Here is a 17,305-nt window from a genome sequence, read left to right on the forward strand (position 1 = left end):
AGAGAGGAGTTGGCCAAAGCAAATTGGAAAGAGATACTAGGAGGGATGACAGCAGAGCAGCAATAGCTTGAGATTATGTGGGGAAAACGAGGAAGATGCAGTATAAATGCATTTCAAAGATGAAGAAATACTCAAATGGCAAAATAGTGCAACTGTTAGGACCACTAGAAAATGAGGCCATGGAAATAATAACTGGGGACAAGGAGATGGCAGATGAACTAAATGAATATTTTGCATCAGTCTTCACTGTGTAAGACACTAGCAGTGTGATAGATGTTGAAGGATGTGAGGGAAGATAAGTGAGTGCAGTTACTATTATAAGGGAAAAGGTGCTCAAAAAGCTGAAAGACCTAAGGGTACATTCGTCACCCAGACCAGATGAACTGCACCCTAGGGTTCTGAAAGAAGTTGTGTTGGAGATTGAGGAGGCATTAGAAACGATCTTCAAAAAAAAAACATTGGACTCTGGCTTGATGCCAGGGGAATGGAAAATTGCAAATGTCACTCCACTCTTTAAGAAAGGAGATAGGCAGCAGAAAGGAAATTGTAGACCAGTTGGCCTGACCTCAGTAGTTGGGGAGATGATGGAGTTCATTGTTAAGGATGAGGTTATAGAGTACTTGGTTGCACAAGACAAGATAGGACCAAGTCAACATGGTTTCCTTAAGCGAAAAACTTGCTTGACAAACCTGTTGGAATTCTTTGACGAGATTGCAAGTAGGGTAGATAAAAGGGATGCAGTAGATGTTGTATATTTGGATTTTCAGAACGCCTTGGACAAGGTGCCACATACATGGCTGCTTACCAAGGTAACAGCCTATGGTATTACACAGAGTTACTGGCATGGTTAACACATTGGCTGATTGGTAGGAGGCAGCGAATGGGAATAAAAGGATCCATTTGTAGTTGGCTGTCGGCGACTGCAGAGGTCAGTGTTGGAACTGCTTTTTATGCTGTTTATAAATGATTTAGACCAGGGGTCAGCAACCTTTACCACTGAAAGAGCCACTTGGACCCGTTTCCCACAGAAAAGAAAACACTGGGAGCCGCAAAACCCGTTTGACATTTAAAATGAAATAACACTGCATACAACGGGGTTTTTGTTTTGCCTTTATGCTATGTATAAACAAATTATAATGTGTTGCATTTATGAAATTGATGAACTCCTGCAGAGAAAACGAAATTACATTTCTGCATGCAACAAAAACATTTTGAACTCCGAAAAAAAGACGTTGGGTTGAAGGTTACTTTTAAGTAAAATACTCAATGTCTATTTGAGTCCTTCTTGTATTTATGAAAAACGCCAAACTTAAATTTTCCGCCAGCAGCAAACCAAAAATAACATCAGCCAGCTGTCAGCCTGAAAAATAAAAGGACTATTTCACTGAACAATGAAAAAATATGAATATACGTAAAATAATAGGCAATTAAAATATTTATCATACTTGGTTAATGGGATTTCTGCTCCTGGACCTCAGCGCACAGCGTCTGCACATCAGGGCTGTATGACGTCACCTTCATCTTTACACAGGATCGCAAGCTGTCATCTGTGAGGCGTGCGCTATGTTTTTTAATAAAGTTCATGTTGGAGAACACCTGCTCACATACATATGTGGATCCAAAGATCGACAGGACTCCAAGCGCATACTTTTTCATGTTTACATAAATGTCGGGCATAGCATTCCATGTTTCGAACACAAGTTTGTCCGGTTTTGGGAGGTTTTCAATATCACTCCATTTGTGATTCTGAGCAAGAACGTGATTCTGAGCAAGAACGGCCTTCTGACGGGCAACATCTTCAAGGTCTGCTGTCAAGCGTCTAAACTTGGACACCCATATGTCTTTGTCGGCTATGTCGGCCAGTTCCATCTCAAGGTCAGGTTTACTCACACCTGCCAATGCAGTCGTATTCAGTAGGGAAGGATCGATGCTTAAGGGAGTGACCGGGAAGGATAATGTGTTTTTTTCCTCTGAACTCACAGAAGCGTTTCCCAAACGATGTTTGCATTGCGATGATTGCAGAATGTAAATACTCCGAAATTATCATGTCGTGACCTTGTTTGAACTCTCTCAAATTGGGGAAGTGAGACAAAGTGCCTTTCTGTAAATCTCTGGCAAGCACTGTCAACTTGCGCTCGAATGCCAAAACATCCTCCAACATGTGCAGGGCTGTGCGTCCTTTCCCCTGAAGAGCTGTGTTCAGCGTGTTCAGGTGCGCTGTCATGTCTGCCATGAAGTGTAGCTTTTCCAGCCACTCTGGCTGTTCCAGCTCAGGAAAGGTGAGCCCTTTGCTGCCCAGGAAAGTTTTCACTTCTTCCAGACACGCGACAAAGCGTTTCAGCACCTCCCCTTCGGACAGCCACCGGACTTTGTTGTGCAGCAGGAGATCAGAATATGCGCTTTCCAGCTCGTCCAGTAACAAACGGAATTGACGGTGATTTAAACTTTTTGCCATTATTTTATTGACAATCTGAATGACAACATCCATTACTTCTGTGCATTCCAGAGGAAATGTTTGAGCGCACAGTGCCTCTTGGTGCAAGATGCAGTGAAAAGTCAGCAGCTTTCTGTCCAGCGACTTCTGCAGTAAAGCCACAAATCCCTTGTGCGTTCCCGTCATATTCGGTGCCCCATCAGTAACTACTGACACCAGATGGGTGGTCTTTATTCCTTTGGCTCTTAAACAATTCAAGACAGCCTCACAGATGTCCTCCCCCCGTGTTTGGTCTTTTAGAGGTATCAACTCAATCAGTTCTTCCTGTGGCCCGGCAGAGTTTACATACCGGCAGAACAGCGCTATTTGTTCAATATCACCTTTGTCTTTAGACTCGTCACAGGCAATCGAGTAGGCCACAGCTGAATTGATGTCTTTAATTTGCTGTCTTGTGATGTCTTCTGCCATTTTTATGGTTCTGTCTGTGACAGTTTTTGCAGAGAGGGGCATATCCCTGATTTTCTGCACAATTTCACTCTTGTTTTTAAAGTCCGTGAATAGATGTTCTGAAAACTTAATGAAAGATTCTTTTATATATTCACCATCTGTAAACTGCTTCCCATGCCTGACTATTTCCTGAGCGGCAATATAACTAGCGTATGTCGTTGATTTTCCAGACTTCATCCATTTCTGGAAATGATTTTTGCTCAGATCAACCTTCCGCATCAGTTCTGAAACGGCTTTTTTTCTCTCATCTCCATCCGGATATTTTTGAGCAAAGGCTGCGTGTTTATTCTGGAAATGCCTTGCGACATTTGACTTTTTGTTGTTTGCTAGTTTCTCATTGCATATTAAGCATACCGGTAAGCCAGTCTCGTCAACAGTGAAAGCAAATGAATCTGTCCACGTATCATTAAACGTTCTGTTTTCTTCAGTCACTTTTCTTTTTTTAGAATTCTCCATAGTTGGCCTACCTTGGATCGAAAAATTAAAGAAATCGCGCACTGACGGGTGTCAGGTATTGGCAGTGGTGACGTATATTAATAGCGACAAAAACACGTTGTAGCTGTGTGCTCACGCAGTCAGTAAACTGCAGTCGAATAACTTTATTCGAACTAAACAGCCTTGCTTTTAAGCCTCCCTCAACCCAGCCCCCATAGGCGCGGATGCTGCAAAAGACGCGTACTCACAAACCCCCGTAGGGTATCTCCCTTAGCCTGAATGCTGGCTAATTGTGAGCCGGTTCGGATGTGCCAGGAAATGTGTCACCACAAAGTCTTATTTAGATTGTACAAGATCACCATAATCTTCAAATTTAGAATTACATTTCAAAAGCTAACAAACTAACATAAAATACATTTTAATTAAATACTGACCAATTATTTCCCAAAGCCACAGGGAGCCGCAGCACAGAGGTGAAAGAGCCACAAGTGGCTCCGGAGCCGCGGGTTGCCGACCCCCGATTTAGACAATGGAATCAATGGCTTTGTTGCCAGATTTGCAGCTGATATGAAGATTGGTGGAGGGGAAGTAGTGGTGACAAAACAGGTAGACTGCAGAGGGACTTAGAGTAGGAGAATGGCGAAGAAAGTGGCAAGTGAAATACAATGTTGGAAAATGCATGATCATGCACTTTTGTAGAAGAAATTAATGTGCAGACTCTTCAGTAAACGGGGAGAAAATCCAAAGATCTGAGTCCTTGTGCAAAACATCTTAAGGTTTAACTTGCATTTGGAGTGAGGAAGGCAAATGCAATGTTAGCATTCATTTCAAGAGGTTTAGAATACAAGAGCAGCAGTGTAATGCCGAGTCTTTATAAGGCACTGATGAGGCCTCACCTTGAGTATTGTGAACAGCTTTTGACTTATCTAAGAAAAAATGTGCTGGAATTGGAGAGGGTTCAGAGGAGGTTCACAAGGATGAATTTGGGAATGAAGGAGTTATCATATGAGGAATGTTTGATTGCTCTGGGTCTATACTTACTGGAATTTTGAAGGATGGGGGGAGGTTCTCATTGAAACCTTTTTGAATGTTGAAAGCCTAGATTGAGTAGATATGGAAAGGATATTTCCCATGGTGGGGAAGTCTAGGTTAAGAAAGCAGAGCCTCAGGATAGAGAGGCATTGAACTGAAAGAGGTGCAGAGAAATTTCTTCAGCCAAAGGGTGGTGAATTTGTTTCCGCAGGCAGCTGTGGAGGCCAGGTCATTTGGTGTATTTCAGGCAGAGATTGATAAGTTCTTGTTTGTCCACAGCATCAAAGGTTATGGGGAGAATAATGGACCAGCCATGATTGAATGGCGGAGCAGACTTGACGGGCCAAATGGCTTAATTCTGTTCCTATGTCTTATAGTCTTTTTCATCGCAAACTGAATGGCACTGAGATTAACACCCTGATTATTGGATGGAATCAGGGGACTGGCGAGCAGTGATGGGGTTTAAAAAGGAGAATTCCATGGTTTTGTGGTCTTGTATTGTACTAGATTTAGCAAAGTCTCTTTAGTTTGGTTAAATCACTAATTTAAGTTTTTTTTAACAAAACTGAAGCAATTGTCAAGCTATGATCTGTTGTACTGCATATTGGAATCTTTCTAATTGTCAATGCGAAACAAGTGATGTGTTTTGTTAATCAACCTTGGATCGTGGGAATAGAATTTCAGTCCTGTGATTTCCTCATTCTTCAGTCCTGTGCATCGTGACTGCATGATGTTCCACGTATGGAGTAATTTGGGAAGATCTGGTGAAATTAAATTATCTTCAGCCACACTTTTCCTATGTATTTATTTTCACTTCAGTTTTTCGCTACAGTCGAGGCTGCCTGCAAACAATCTGATATTTTTCAATAATTTAGTCAGATGTAAAGATCACTTACCTCATCAAAACTATTTGCTTATTAGATTAATCTCAGCTGCTCCCTATTTTGTGGGTGTTTCTTTTGTAGAAAAGTGTCCAAATCAGTGCTGTTCATTTAGATTAGGGCAGGGGTCGGCAACATTTACCACTGAAAGAGCCAATATGGACCCATTTCCCACAGAAAAGAAAACACTGGGAGCCACAAAACCCGTTTGACATTTAAAATGAAATAACACTGCATACAACAGGTTTTTTTTTGCCTTTATGCTATGTATAAACAAACTATAATGTGTTGCATTTATGAAATTGATGAACTCCTGCAGAGAAAACGAAATTACATTTCTGCATGCAACAAAAACATTTTGAACTCCGAAAAAAAGACGTTGGGTTGAAGGTTACTCCATAGTTAGCCTACCTTGGATCGAAGAATTAAAAGAAAGCGCGCACTGGCGGGTGTCAGGCATTGGCAGTGGTGACGTATATTAATAGCGATAAAAAACACGTTGTAGCGGTGTGCTACACGCAGCGCTAAAATAAAGACTGCAGTCAAAGGTAACTTTATTCGAACTAAACAGCCTTGCTTTAAAGCCTCCCTCAACCCGTCCCGGTGGGCGCGGATGCTCCAAAAGACACGTACTCACAAACCCCCGTAGGCTATCTCTCTTAGCCGGAATGGTGGCTAATTGTGAACCGGTTCGGATGTGCCAGGAAATGGGGTCTCCAAGTTTTCAGATTGTACAAGATCACCATAATCTTCAAATTTCGAATTACATTTCAAAAACTAACAAACCACGGGGAGCCGCAGCACAGAGATGAAAGAGTCGCATGCGGCTCCGGAGCCGCGGGTTGCTGACCCCTGGATTAGGGGTTCCCAACCTTTTTTATTCCATTACCATTAAGCAAGGGGCCATGGACCCCAGGTTGGGAACCTCTGAACTGAGATCATCTTATCCTTAGAACTTCGTTGCATGGAGTAGAGAATTTTATCTTAAGGTACTAAGGATTATTTTAATTGTGAAAACATAAATTACCAACAATCAGGGCCTTATTCTGGCACAAGATAAAATCCTCTCTTCCGTTTCAATATTTTTATTTGTTTCTGCATAGAGGAATACAGAGTACAAGAAGATATATATTATAAGTCAAAAGAAAAAATTAAAATAGTACCAAATACATTGTATTAAAAATACAGTTACAATCACAAAACCCTGTATACATAAAAATTATATTAAATCATAATACTGAAATATAATAATTTTGTTATACAGAAAAAGATCTAACCCCATTACCAAAGTCAGAGCTGTTAAGAAAAGCAAGAAAAAAGGGGGAATAAAACCCTTATCATATAATAAAATATATTATTAGCCGCCATCTGTACTTTTACAACAAATCAAAAAATTGAAAATAACTCAAAAATGGTCCCCACAATGTATAAAAGTCTTGGCTAGATTCAAAAACTGAACATCGGATCTTCTCTAAATTTAAGCATGACGTAACATCCCGTAACCATTGAGCATTAGTAGGCGAGAGATAAAATCCTGAAGCTAGTAACTTCAGAATTATTCATTCTATCCTTTCCCTTAACTTGTGAAAAGTGTCAGGATATGATCAAGTCCAAAGTGTTCCTGGTCATTTGATTATGTTTCTTAATGGGTAAAGATATTTCATGTAGGTAAAAAATTTCTTCCAGGTAGAAACTATACACTTAAAATTGCTTTTGGCTAAATGCTGGAATCAGAACAAAACAGTGCTGGAATGCCTAGCAGGTCAAATGGCTGAAAAAGATACGCTGATGCTTTGGGTAAATAACCGTTCTTCAGAAAGGAGTTGTGGAATCAGAATGAATTCATAGCAGCTTAAGATGTCTACAGTACAATAGTCACTTGATGTGTAGGAAAGTGCATTAAAGACAAATTTTAAAAATCACTACGTAACCACATCTAATTTTAAAGTGGGTTATACTAGGAAAGGAAGGAGCCTAGTGTGTTTGAAAATTGAAATAAAAACAAAATAATAAAGGCAGACAAACCAACGCAATGAAACAAGACTTTTTAGAATTTTGCATGCTGATGAATTCTCCAAAATGTGCTTAATATATTAAATATGTTACTGATAATCATTCAAGCATCTGTGGTGAGCTTTTAATCTGTATTTGGGTGGTATTCTTTGAAAGAAGAATGCTGACTGTTATACGAAGAATATTTCCTGATGGAACAGTGTATGATTGGCTGGAATTCAGCATAACGTCCATTTGGAAAGTCTGTCAGCCCAGATCACTCAGCATTCCTCTTCACTGTACAGGCCTATCAGACTTGCTGTATGTCAGTGAAAAGGCAGGTGCAAAGGTAGTTATCCATCAATGACAAGACCTATAATAATAACCTGTTCTGTCTCTATTATTTAGTTTGGAAGGAAGGGTGGGGCATATTTAAAAAAATCTTGTTTAGAAATGAACAGATTTCTCAATGAGCTAAGACAAGTTGATGCTGCTTTTGTTCCCAGGCTGCTTCAGTCAATTGGAAGCTTAGAAGATGTTCCTGATATGTTAACATTTAGTGACTTCCTTGTTAGTTAGTCATCCAAGGGCAAAATTAAAATTCTCATGCTTGGCCTTTATAATCATAGAAATCTAATTAAATGGCTCTTGGTGTATTCTTGCAACATATTTGTGATTTGTCATAATTGAATGAAAAGAGAAGGAAATTAAAACAAAAGAAGTCTGACTAATGTGCCTTGCCTTGCCCTACCCTAACTCTTCTGCCCATCGTTTCTTTTCTCTGTAGTTTTTGGCTGACATCCACTTACTTTTATAGGAAAATATTTTCATTTAATGGAGCATTTTTCACCACATCTGAATCATAAATCACTTTGCAACCAAAGAAGTAAACTAAAATGTTCCGTCACATCTCATTGTAATGTCTTAATATTCCCCAGTTTTGTAATGCAATGTGTGGCTCTGTTTAGTAAGCTAATACAGCTTGCATTCAGTATCACAAACTTCTTTTTCCCTTTCTCTGTTCCCACAAGTTCCAGGAAAAAAAAATACAACATTGAATTGGAATTGTTAAAAATATGTAAAATTTAGTCAATGACTCTGAATAGTACCTTCCATAGTCATTTTTCATTCCCTCATAATTTGACTTCATCTCCAATTTGTATCCCTTCTGATACTATTGATATGGATGAAAATAAACCATATCTGAAATAAACAATTGAAAACTACTTGACTAGCACATTGTGCATTTTATTTCAGACTTTCTGGCCATTCTCACTAGCCACCTGAACTATAATTCTTAGTGCTTCTGTCTCTTATGACCTCTTGTATACATTTCTTCACCACCACCATTTCATTTGCCAGTTTTTGTTTGGGTACATTTGTCAATGCCCTCTGAACCAGAGCCATAGAGTGGTACACTGCAGAAATGGGTCCTTCAGTCCAACGTGCCCATGTCAACCAGATGCCTATTTAAGCTAACCTTATTTGCCCACATTTGACCCAGAGCTCTCCAGACCTCTGTCACAGTTTCCTTTAAATAATTTTACACCTACCTCAATCATATCCTGACAGCTTGATCCTACCAAAGAGCAAAACCTCACACTTATCCACATTAAGTTCCATCTGTCATTTTTCAGTAAATTTTTCTGCTGGTTCCAATCCTGCTGCAAGCTCTAATAATCTTCCTCGCTGTCCACTACTTCCTGAATCTTTGTGTTATCCACAAATTTGCTGATCCAGTTAACCATATTATCATCCAGCTCACTGATATAGATATAATGCCCTGCTTAAGATTTCCACTGCTTGGATATGAGGTATTTTTATTTTTACAGTTTTCTGCAATAGCAGTTTATCCTGTCAGTAAGAGTGCTTTGGCTAAAGATGAGGAGCCACTTTGGCTGACACAATATTGCTAAGTTAGACAATTGGGTTTGTCTTGGTATGGTAGGGGAAAAGTGTATACCTGCAGCTTTGTTGTCTTTGCTCCCTCAAGGCTGTCCTCGCTGAAGCCTTGACGAGCTAAAGCTTCAAATAATCACCCTAACATTCCTTACTCCAACAATTGCTGCTCAGCTTGTCCCTACCTTCTTTTAATTTGTTCTTGCTAATCAATCCAAATCATTGATTGGCCACTCTTCAAATACCAAACCACTGTGAATCAATGCCTTTAAGCACTCAAGTGAGCTACATATTCTCATGCTCCGGAATTGTTGATTGGCTGTTTCCTTTTAATTCTTCCGTCTTTTACCTTAATTCTATGCCTTCAGTTGATCCTTTACTGGGAGTGGAGGGTGGGTGGGGGAGGAGGAAGAGCTGTTCATTTCCCCATCTATATCTGTCATGATTTTAAACACCTCCAAGGTCGACCCTTAATCTCCTGTGTTCCAAGGAATGAAGTCTTCATCAGCTTGTACCCTCCCCTATAACTTGGGCCCAAAGGTCCTGGTAATGTTCTTGTGAATCATTCCACTCTTTTCAGCTTCCTGTAGCAAGATGACCAAAGGTGTACACAGTCTATGTGTGGCCCCGCCAGCACCTTGTGCAACTGCCCCACAACATTCCAAATATTGTACTTAGTGTGCTGATTCATGAAGGCTAAGTGCGAAATGCTTCTTTCACCACTGTATGGACCTGTGATGTCACTTTCGCATGACTATGTATTTGTACTCTTGCATTCCTCTGTTCTTTAACACTGTATCTGGAGCTCTACCTTTTAATTATGGAAGTTCTACCTTGGTCTGACTTGCCAAAATGCACCACCTCGCATTTATCTGGATTGAATACTACTTGACATTTTGCAACTATGTGCCTAGTTGATCAAGATTCCCTTGTAACATTTGTCAACCTTCATTGTCTATGACACACCTGTTAGTGTCATCTGCATGCAACTCCTTACTTGTATTCATTCGTTTTCTGTCTTTTTGAAATTGAAAGAGATCTTTGGCCAAATTCCTTTTGCTGGGAGGAACATGGAATGACCTGCTGGAATTAATGGTAGAGACAGCTACAGTATAGTTACAATATGTAAGATAATTGGGCAGGTATGTGAATAGGAAAGTTTTACTTGGAAGTGGGATGAGGCTTCTTGGTTGGCATAGGTGACTTGTGTTGAAGAGCTGTTTCTGTGATGTATACAGTGGCATGCAAATGTTTGGGCACCCCGGTCAAAATTGCTGTTACTGTGAATAGCTAAGTGAGTAAAAGATGACCTGATTTCCAAAAGGCATAAGGTTAAATATAACACAGTTCTTTAATATTTTAAGCAAGGTTACTTTTTTATTTCCATCTTCTACAGTTTCAAAATTTCTTAAAAAAGGAAAAGGGCCCAAAGCCAAAGCACCCTTAGTAACACCCCCCCCCCCCCTTTGCCAAGTATCACAGCTTGAAAACGCTTTCTGTAGCCAGCTAAGAGTCTTTCAATTCTTGTTTGGGGTATTTTCGCCCATTCTTCCTTGCTTCTAGTTCTGTGAGATTTTTGGGCCGTCTTGCATGCACTGCTCTTTTGAGGTCTATCCACAGATTTTCGATGATGTTCAGGTCGGGGGACTGTGAGGGCCATGACAAAACCTTCAGCTTGTTCCTCTTGAGGTAGTCCATTGTGGATTTTGAGGTGTGTTTAGGACCATTATCCTGTTGTAGAAGCCATCCTCTTTTCATCTTCAGCTTTTTTACAGCCGGTGTGATGTTTGCTTCCAGAATTTGCTGGTATTTAATTGAATTCATTCTTCCCTCTACCAGTGAAATGTTTTCCGTGCCACTGGCTGCAACACAAGCCCAAAGCATGATCGATCCACCCCCGTGCTGAACAGTTGGAGGGGTGTTCTTTTCATGAAATTCTGCACCCTTTTTTCTCCAAACATAATGTTGCTCATTGTGACCAAAAAGTTATATTTTAACTTCATCAGTCCACAGGACTTGTTTCCAAAATTCATCAGGCTTGTTCAGGTGTTCCTTTATGCAGGAAAGGTTTTCTTCTGATGACTCTTCCACAAAGGTCATATTTGTGCAGGTGTCGCTGCAGAGTAGAACAGTGCACCACCACTCCAGTCTGCTAAATCTTCCTGAAGGTCTTTTGCAGTCAAACAAAGGTTTTGATTTGCCTTTCTAGCAATCCTACGAGCAGTTCTTTCAGAAAGTTTTCCTGGTCTTTCAGACCTCAACTTGACCTCCACCATTCCTGTTAACTGCCATTGCTTAATTACATTATGAACTGAGGAAATGGCTATCTGAAAATGCTTTGCTATCTTCTTAAAGCCTTCTACTTTGTGGGCATCATTTATTGTGATTTTTAGAGTGCTAGGGAGCTACTTAGAGGAGCCCATGGCTGCTGATTGTTGGGACAAGGTTTGGGAAGCCAGGGTATTCATAAAGCTTTGAAATTTGCATCACCTGGCCTTTCCTAACGATGACTGTGAACAAGCCATAGCCCTAACAAGCTAATTAAGGTCTGAGACCTTGGTAGAAGTTATCTGGGAGCTGAAATCTCTTGGGATGCCCAAACTTTTGCATGGTGCTGCTTTCCTTTTCTTCACTCTAAAATTGTACAGAACGAAAGGAGTACACTAATCTTGCTTAAAACTTTGAAAAGAATGTTTCATTTTTAACTTGATGACTTTTGGAGATCAGTTCATCTTCTACTCACTTAACTATTCACAGTGACAGAAATTTTGACCGGGGAGCCCAAACTTTTGCATGCCACTGTATATGTATGAATTCAGTCAAAGATAAAACTTTCATTTATGAAACATCAGCATAGCTAAACAATCCTAAAGCATTTCATAGACTTATCAAAACAAAAATCTGCAGTTATGTAAAGCTAGTTGACTAAATACTGGGTAAACATGAAACATTTCAAGGAGTAAATAGGTTGAAAGGCAGATGGGTTTTCTATTTTGTGTCTGTATTGTATATTGTGTTGCGTGTTTATTATGGGTAATTTGTTATGTGGGTTGGGGTGTGGTAGAAGTGAAGAGTATAGCTACATATTCATGCTTTGTTTTTAGTTCAAGTTTTAGGCTGGTGAGAGGCAGCCGGAAATATTTTTTCATTGACCACTTCTCTTATCGTTTAAGTACACTTAAGACCGCTTGGCTTAAGTACTTTTGAATATGCTTGGACTGTTTATTTCATTGTATTGGTAGTCTTAGTTTCATTCTTTTTATTATTTCAAGACAGTGATTTTACTGGTTTCTCGATGAGGGATTGAGCATATGTACTTCTTGACCTGCATCTTATTTTTGGAGAGCGTGTCATACAGCGTCAAACATCGATGCTTAGCCTCTGAGCACTTTTGGTTTGTTTGAAAGAAACCACTATAGAATTCTAGATGGTGTCTTGGTAGATGGAGGGGTGACAGGATGATTGAGAAATTAAATTTGAGCGATGATTAGAAGAGAATATCTAATCCTATTCCTATTTTCTTCGACTTTTTGTCAAAACAGTACTGGAGATCTTTACAGTTCTGCCTTCAGAAACTGATCCCTGCATTTCATACCTCTTGTTTGTTGCATTATCACTTTGGCTTAACTTCAAAACATTTAATATTGAAGTGACATTTGCTGCTTTTAGTTGACTGAATTGGGTTGATTATCACTGATGTATGTGGTGAAATGGATTAGTTTGTGGCAGCAGGACTAAGTATGACAAATTATGAAGTTACAAAACTAAAGAAATATTCCTGTAACTCTTTCCTGATGGTAGTAAGAGGTCATTTCCCAGACGGTTAAGGCCTTTATGGATGCTGCCGCCTTGAGGCAATCCCTCTTGAAGATGTCCTCAATGACAGGGAGGGTTGTGGTCGTGAAAAAACTGGTCAAGTCTACAACCTTCTGCAACCTCTTGTGATCCTGTACATTGTATTTATGCACCAATTTGCAGTATAATAAGGAAATAATTTAGGAAGTGTGTAGAAAAATACATTTTTTAAAAATACACTTGAAAACATGGACAAAACTGCAATTTGTATGACTCTTGTCAGTTCTGCCTTGCTATATCCTGGATAATGTGTTCAAATCTCCAGAGTGGGACTCAATCCCACAAACTTCTGATCCAGTGGCAGAAATTTGCTGTTAAGCCAGGGTAACATCTTGATCATTTCTGATGCATATTTTAAACAACTAATTTTATTTTCAACTTATTTTGCAATTTTGAACTGTCTTTGATTTTCTTCCAGAGAATTAAAGTTGCGCAACTATGTCCCAGAAGACAAAGAATTGAAGGAACGTCTAGTGCCCAACGTCAAACCAGCCTCAGGTTAGTATCATGTGAGATGCAGTCCATGTCCAGGCCCTCTATGTAGCTCTCTCACAGGTATGTCATTTCAAGATATCACTGTTGGATCAAAAAATCTATTTAAGAATGAAATAACAGGTTTAATGGAAGATATTCCACTCTCCAATTCATTATGTTCAGGCAGTTTTAATAATTTGTTACTGCTGTGGACAGTTTATGACAGGAAAGAATTTTAAGTGCCCTTTTTTTGTTGATAAAATGAAAGAGAAATGGAAGCATTTATAGCTATAGGCTTTATTTAGTAAACACAATTATGTACATCAAGTATGAAATGTAGTAATCTCAGGAGTTCACATATCAAAGTAAATTTATTATTAAAGTATATATGTCACCATATACAACCCCGAGATTCATTTTCTTGTGGGCATACAAAGTAAATCCAAGAAACACAATAGAATTAATGAAAAACCATACCCGACTGGACGGACAAACAACCAGTGTGCAAAGGACAACAAACTGTGCAAATACAAGAGATAATAATAAATAAATATGGAGAACATGTGATGAGTTCTTGTAATTGAGTCCATGGTTTGTGGGAACAATTCAGTGATGAGGTAAGTGAAGTTATCCTTTCTGGTTCAAGAGCCTAATGTTTGAGGGATAATAACTTTTCCTGAACCTGGTGGTGTGGGCCTTGAGGCTCCTGTATCACCTTCCTGGTGGCAGCAGCGAGAAAAGAGTATGGCTTGAGTGGTGGGGGTTCTTGATGATGGATGTTGGTTTCCTGCAACAGTGCTTCATGTAGATGTGCTCAATGGTGGGGAAGGCTTAACCTGTGATGGACTGGGCCATATCCACTACTTTTTGTATGATTTTTCCATTCAACAGCATTGGTGTTTCCCTGCCAGGCTCTGATGCAACCAGTGTTGCTCTCTACCACACATCTATAGAAGTTTGTCAAACTTTTAGATGTCATGCTAAATCTTTGCTAACTTCTAAGGAAGTAAAGGTACTGCTGTGCTTTCTTCATGATTGCACTTGTGTGTTGGGCTCAGGACAGAGCTCCTGAAGTAATAACATTGAGGAATTTAAAGTTGCTGACCCTCTTCACCTCTGATCTCCCGATGTGGACTGGCTGACAAACCTTCAGTTTCCTCCTGAAGTCAATAACAATTTCCTTGATCTTGCTGACATTGGGTGAGAGGTAGTGGTTGTTGTGGCACCACTCAGCTGGATTTCTGTCTCTCTGCAATATACTGAAATGTCACCATCTTTGATTCGGCCAACAATGGTGGTGCCTTCAAATATAAATATGGCACCTTGATCTTGAATGGATAGATTGCTTTGTGATTTTGACAACATTTAGTTCTGTGTGCTGAATTTGTACTTGTTAACTGGTGCAAAATAGTATTTTCCTTTATTTGAACTTCTAATCATAAAGAGAAAGTTCAAGCATTCTAGCTTGAACAGTATACTTCCCACGAAGGCATATTCTCTTGAGTCTTGAACTCAACCCCAACTTGTATAAATTGGTTTCTTGTACCATCCCATGTTTGGGTAAGGAGTTCCAGAAAATGCTCCTTTTCTTTCTGTTTTCCAATGGAAATATTACACGTTGAGTGCTTAGTTCAGGTCTTCATCCTGTTCTAGCTAGATATAACTTCATCTAACATTGACCTCGTGCCAGTAAACAAGCAGCTGCATATTTACAAATGTTAGAGTGACTCGCTTGTCCTCCTGAGGTGGTTGCTTTAACCATGTCACTTATAGAGCGCTGAATTCAATTTTTCATCTAATCATGGCTATTTGCTGTAATTTTTGTGTTCACAGTTGAGGATAAGGTGAAAGACCAGCTTGAAGCAGGGAAGCCTGAACCTGTCATTGAAGAAGTGGTACGTCATTTCTTTTACAGTAAATTGGGATCTCACTTTAAACTTAACCCTATGGAAAAGCCGGTAACAGGGAAAACTAGATAGTACTTCACTAGCTCTGTGTTAAAGTAGCTCAAAATATGATCATAAGACCATGCTGATCTAAAGTATCGGTGCTCCAGGACTTGGGAAAAGAAAAATCACCTGATAGCAGAAGCAGTAAATAACTAAATACATTGCATAACAGAAAGTCAAGATTAGATTAGCATTTAGTGTAGTTCACTACTGTGCTGATACACTATGCAGGCCTACATGTAAGCCAACAATGGTCAAAATGCCACAGAAGTTCCATTGTTGGAACAAGTTACTGTTAGTAATTAAGGAGCAACAATTGTAAACTAACAGACAAGTTAACACCAGGAATTTACCTGATGACAGTGTTTTATGAGATGCAGAAATGAGTTTAAAAGATTGACAGGTGATGTAGTTAAAGTAAAAATCCTAAGGGAAATTTGGAAATATTTCAAAAGGGGCAGACAGCATCTGCAGAGATACATGTTTCAGATTGACTGTTAAGTTCTAAAATTAGAGCAGTAGGTCTTTGATAATCCATTATGTTAGAACTTTGGAGTGGCTGATTTTCCAGATTGTTGGATGTTATTCCTGTTGATAACCCAAAAACACTTTTTAAGATGTTACACAATAACATTAAATATTGCATTGAACTGAACTGAAAGGGAACATGGGAATTGGGGCACTGGCTGGTTTCAAGGAAGTTAAAAGCAAGGAAGAAAAGTAGGGCATTTTCAGTGGAACACTGCAAATGGCACCCAGTCATTGATGCTGAGCTAATGAATTTCTGAATTTTGGGTAGTGGGTTATTGAAGTCTTCCTCGATAAGTGTAATTAAAACAGGGAGCTTGGTCTCTTAACATCTTGTTGTGGAGAGAAAATACATTAGACTAGGTGTAGTCCATATGCCCCTTTGAGTCTGTTCTACTATTTTGTATTGTGATTGAACTTCACCTTCAATTTCCTGCATTTGATTAGCAAGATGTAATTGTTAGATTTATCCTCAATTATTCAAGCGGTAATGAAAAAAATTAAATGCCGTATTAACACAAATTGCCAACAAGAGTATTGGTAAGATTTCCATGGTTATGATTGCCCTGTCATGTGCATTGCCTTCTTGGAATATATCACAGAAGAATTAAGGCCCTCTCTTTACTTAATAGAACCAGTCTTAGGTCTAATTAATGTCCATGTATGGTCAACATGTTGGTCAATAATTAACAGAAAACAGCTTCAGATTATTGAGAAAGAAGGACCAAAAGGCTGTTCAACTCAGATATGCATTTCATATTGTGACTGAAGTTCTATATCAGGTCCAGTTTCACTTTTTCAAAAGTTATTTTGCATTTCCATTCTTGACCTGTTGCATAAGGTAATGCCAATTAACTCACTGCGCTACGCCAGTCAAAAATTGAGTAGCTTGGGTTACACCCACAAGCCAAGTGTGATTGTTTTGTATGTCATTGCTCTTCAAGTGCTCGTCCAAATGTATTTTAAATCTAATGAAAGCTTTTTCCTTCATGCTCTGTGAGGCAATAAGTTCCATGTTCACTTTACTATTTGAGAGCAAGTGTTTTTTAACTAACCTTTATTCCTATAATTGAACAAAAACCTGTAGATTGCTGACTCCGTGTAGGTTGTGCATGTGAATTAAATTGGCTGTGCCTCTGTTTGAAGGAAAACCACTGCCCTTTGTCCCTGTAACCCTCAACCAGAAATTACCAGCCTAGTAGCTTAAATATAAATCATTTTTGTTGCATCCCTCATGTTAAGTCTTCTTGAAATGTGCACAATAATCTACCCGAGGCCTTAACGTAGTTTATACAGTTACAACATGATCCCCTTGTTTT

The 17,305-nt window shown here is 39.3% G+C and overlaps 1 protein-coding gene across 2 annotated transcripts in view; it reads left to right on the forward strand.

The window, feature by feature from the left end:
* Positions 1 to 17,305, forward strand: part of ccdc12 (coiled-coil domain containing 12) — an 87,642-nt gene that overhangs the window by 53,631 nt on the left and 16,706 nt on the right. For both annotated transcript variants that reach the window (XM_059974113.1, XM_059974120.1), the window contains exons 3-4: positions 13,454 to 13,533; positions 15,343 to 15,404. In XM_059974113.1, coding sequence (XP_059830096.1) covers positions 13,454 to 13,533; positions 15,343 to 15,404 — 142 coding nt within the window. The remainder of the gene's footprint in view (positions 1 to 13,453; positions 13,534 to 15,342; positions 15,405 to 17,305) is intronic.

Source organism: Hypanus sabinus, chromosome 1, assembly GCF_030144855.1.
Source record: "Hypanus sabinus isolate sHypSab1 chromosome 1, sHypSab1.hap1, whole genome shotgun sequence".
Lineage (NCBI taxonomy): Eukaryota > Metazoa > Chordata > Chondrichthyes > Myliobatiformes > Dasyatidae > Hypanus > Hypanus sabinus.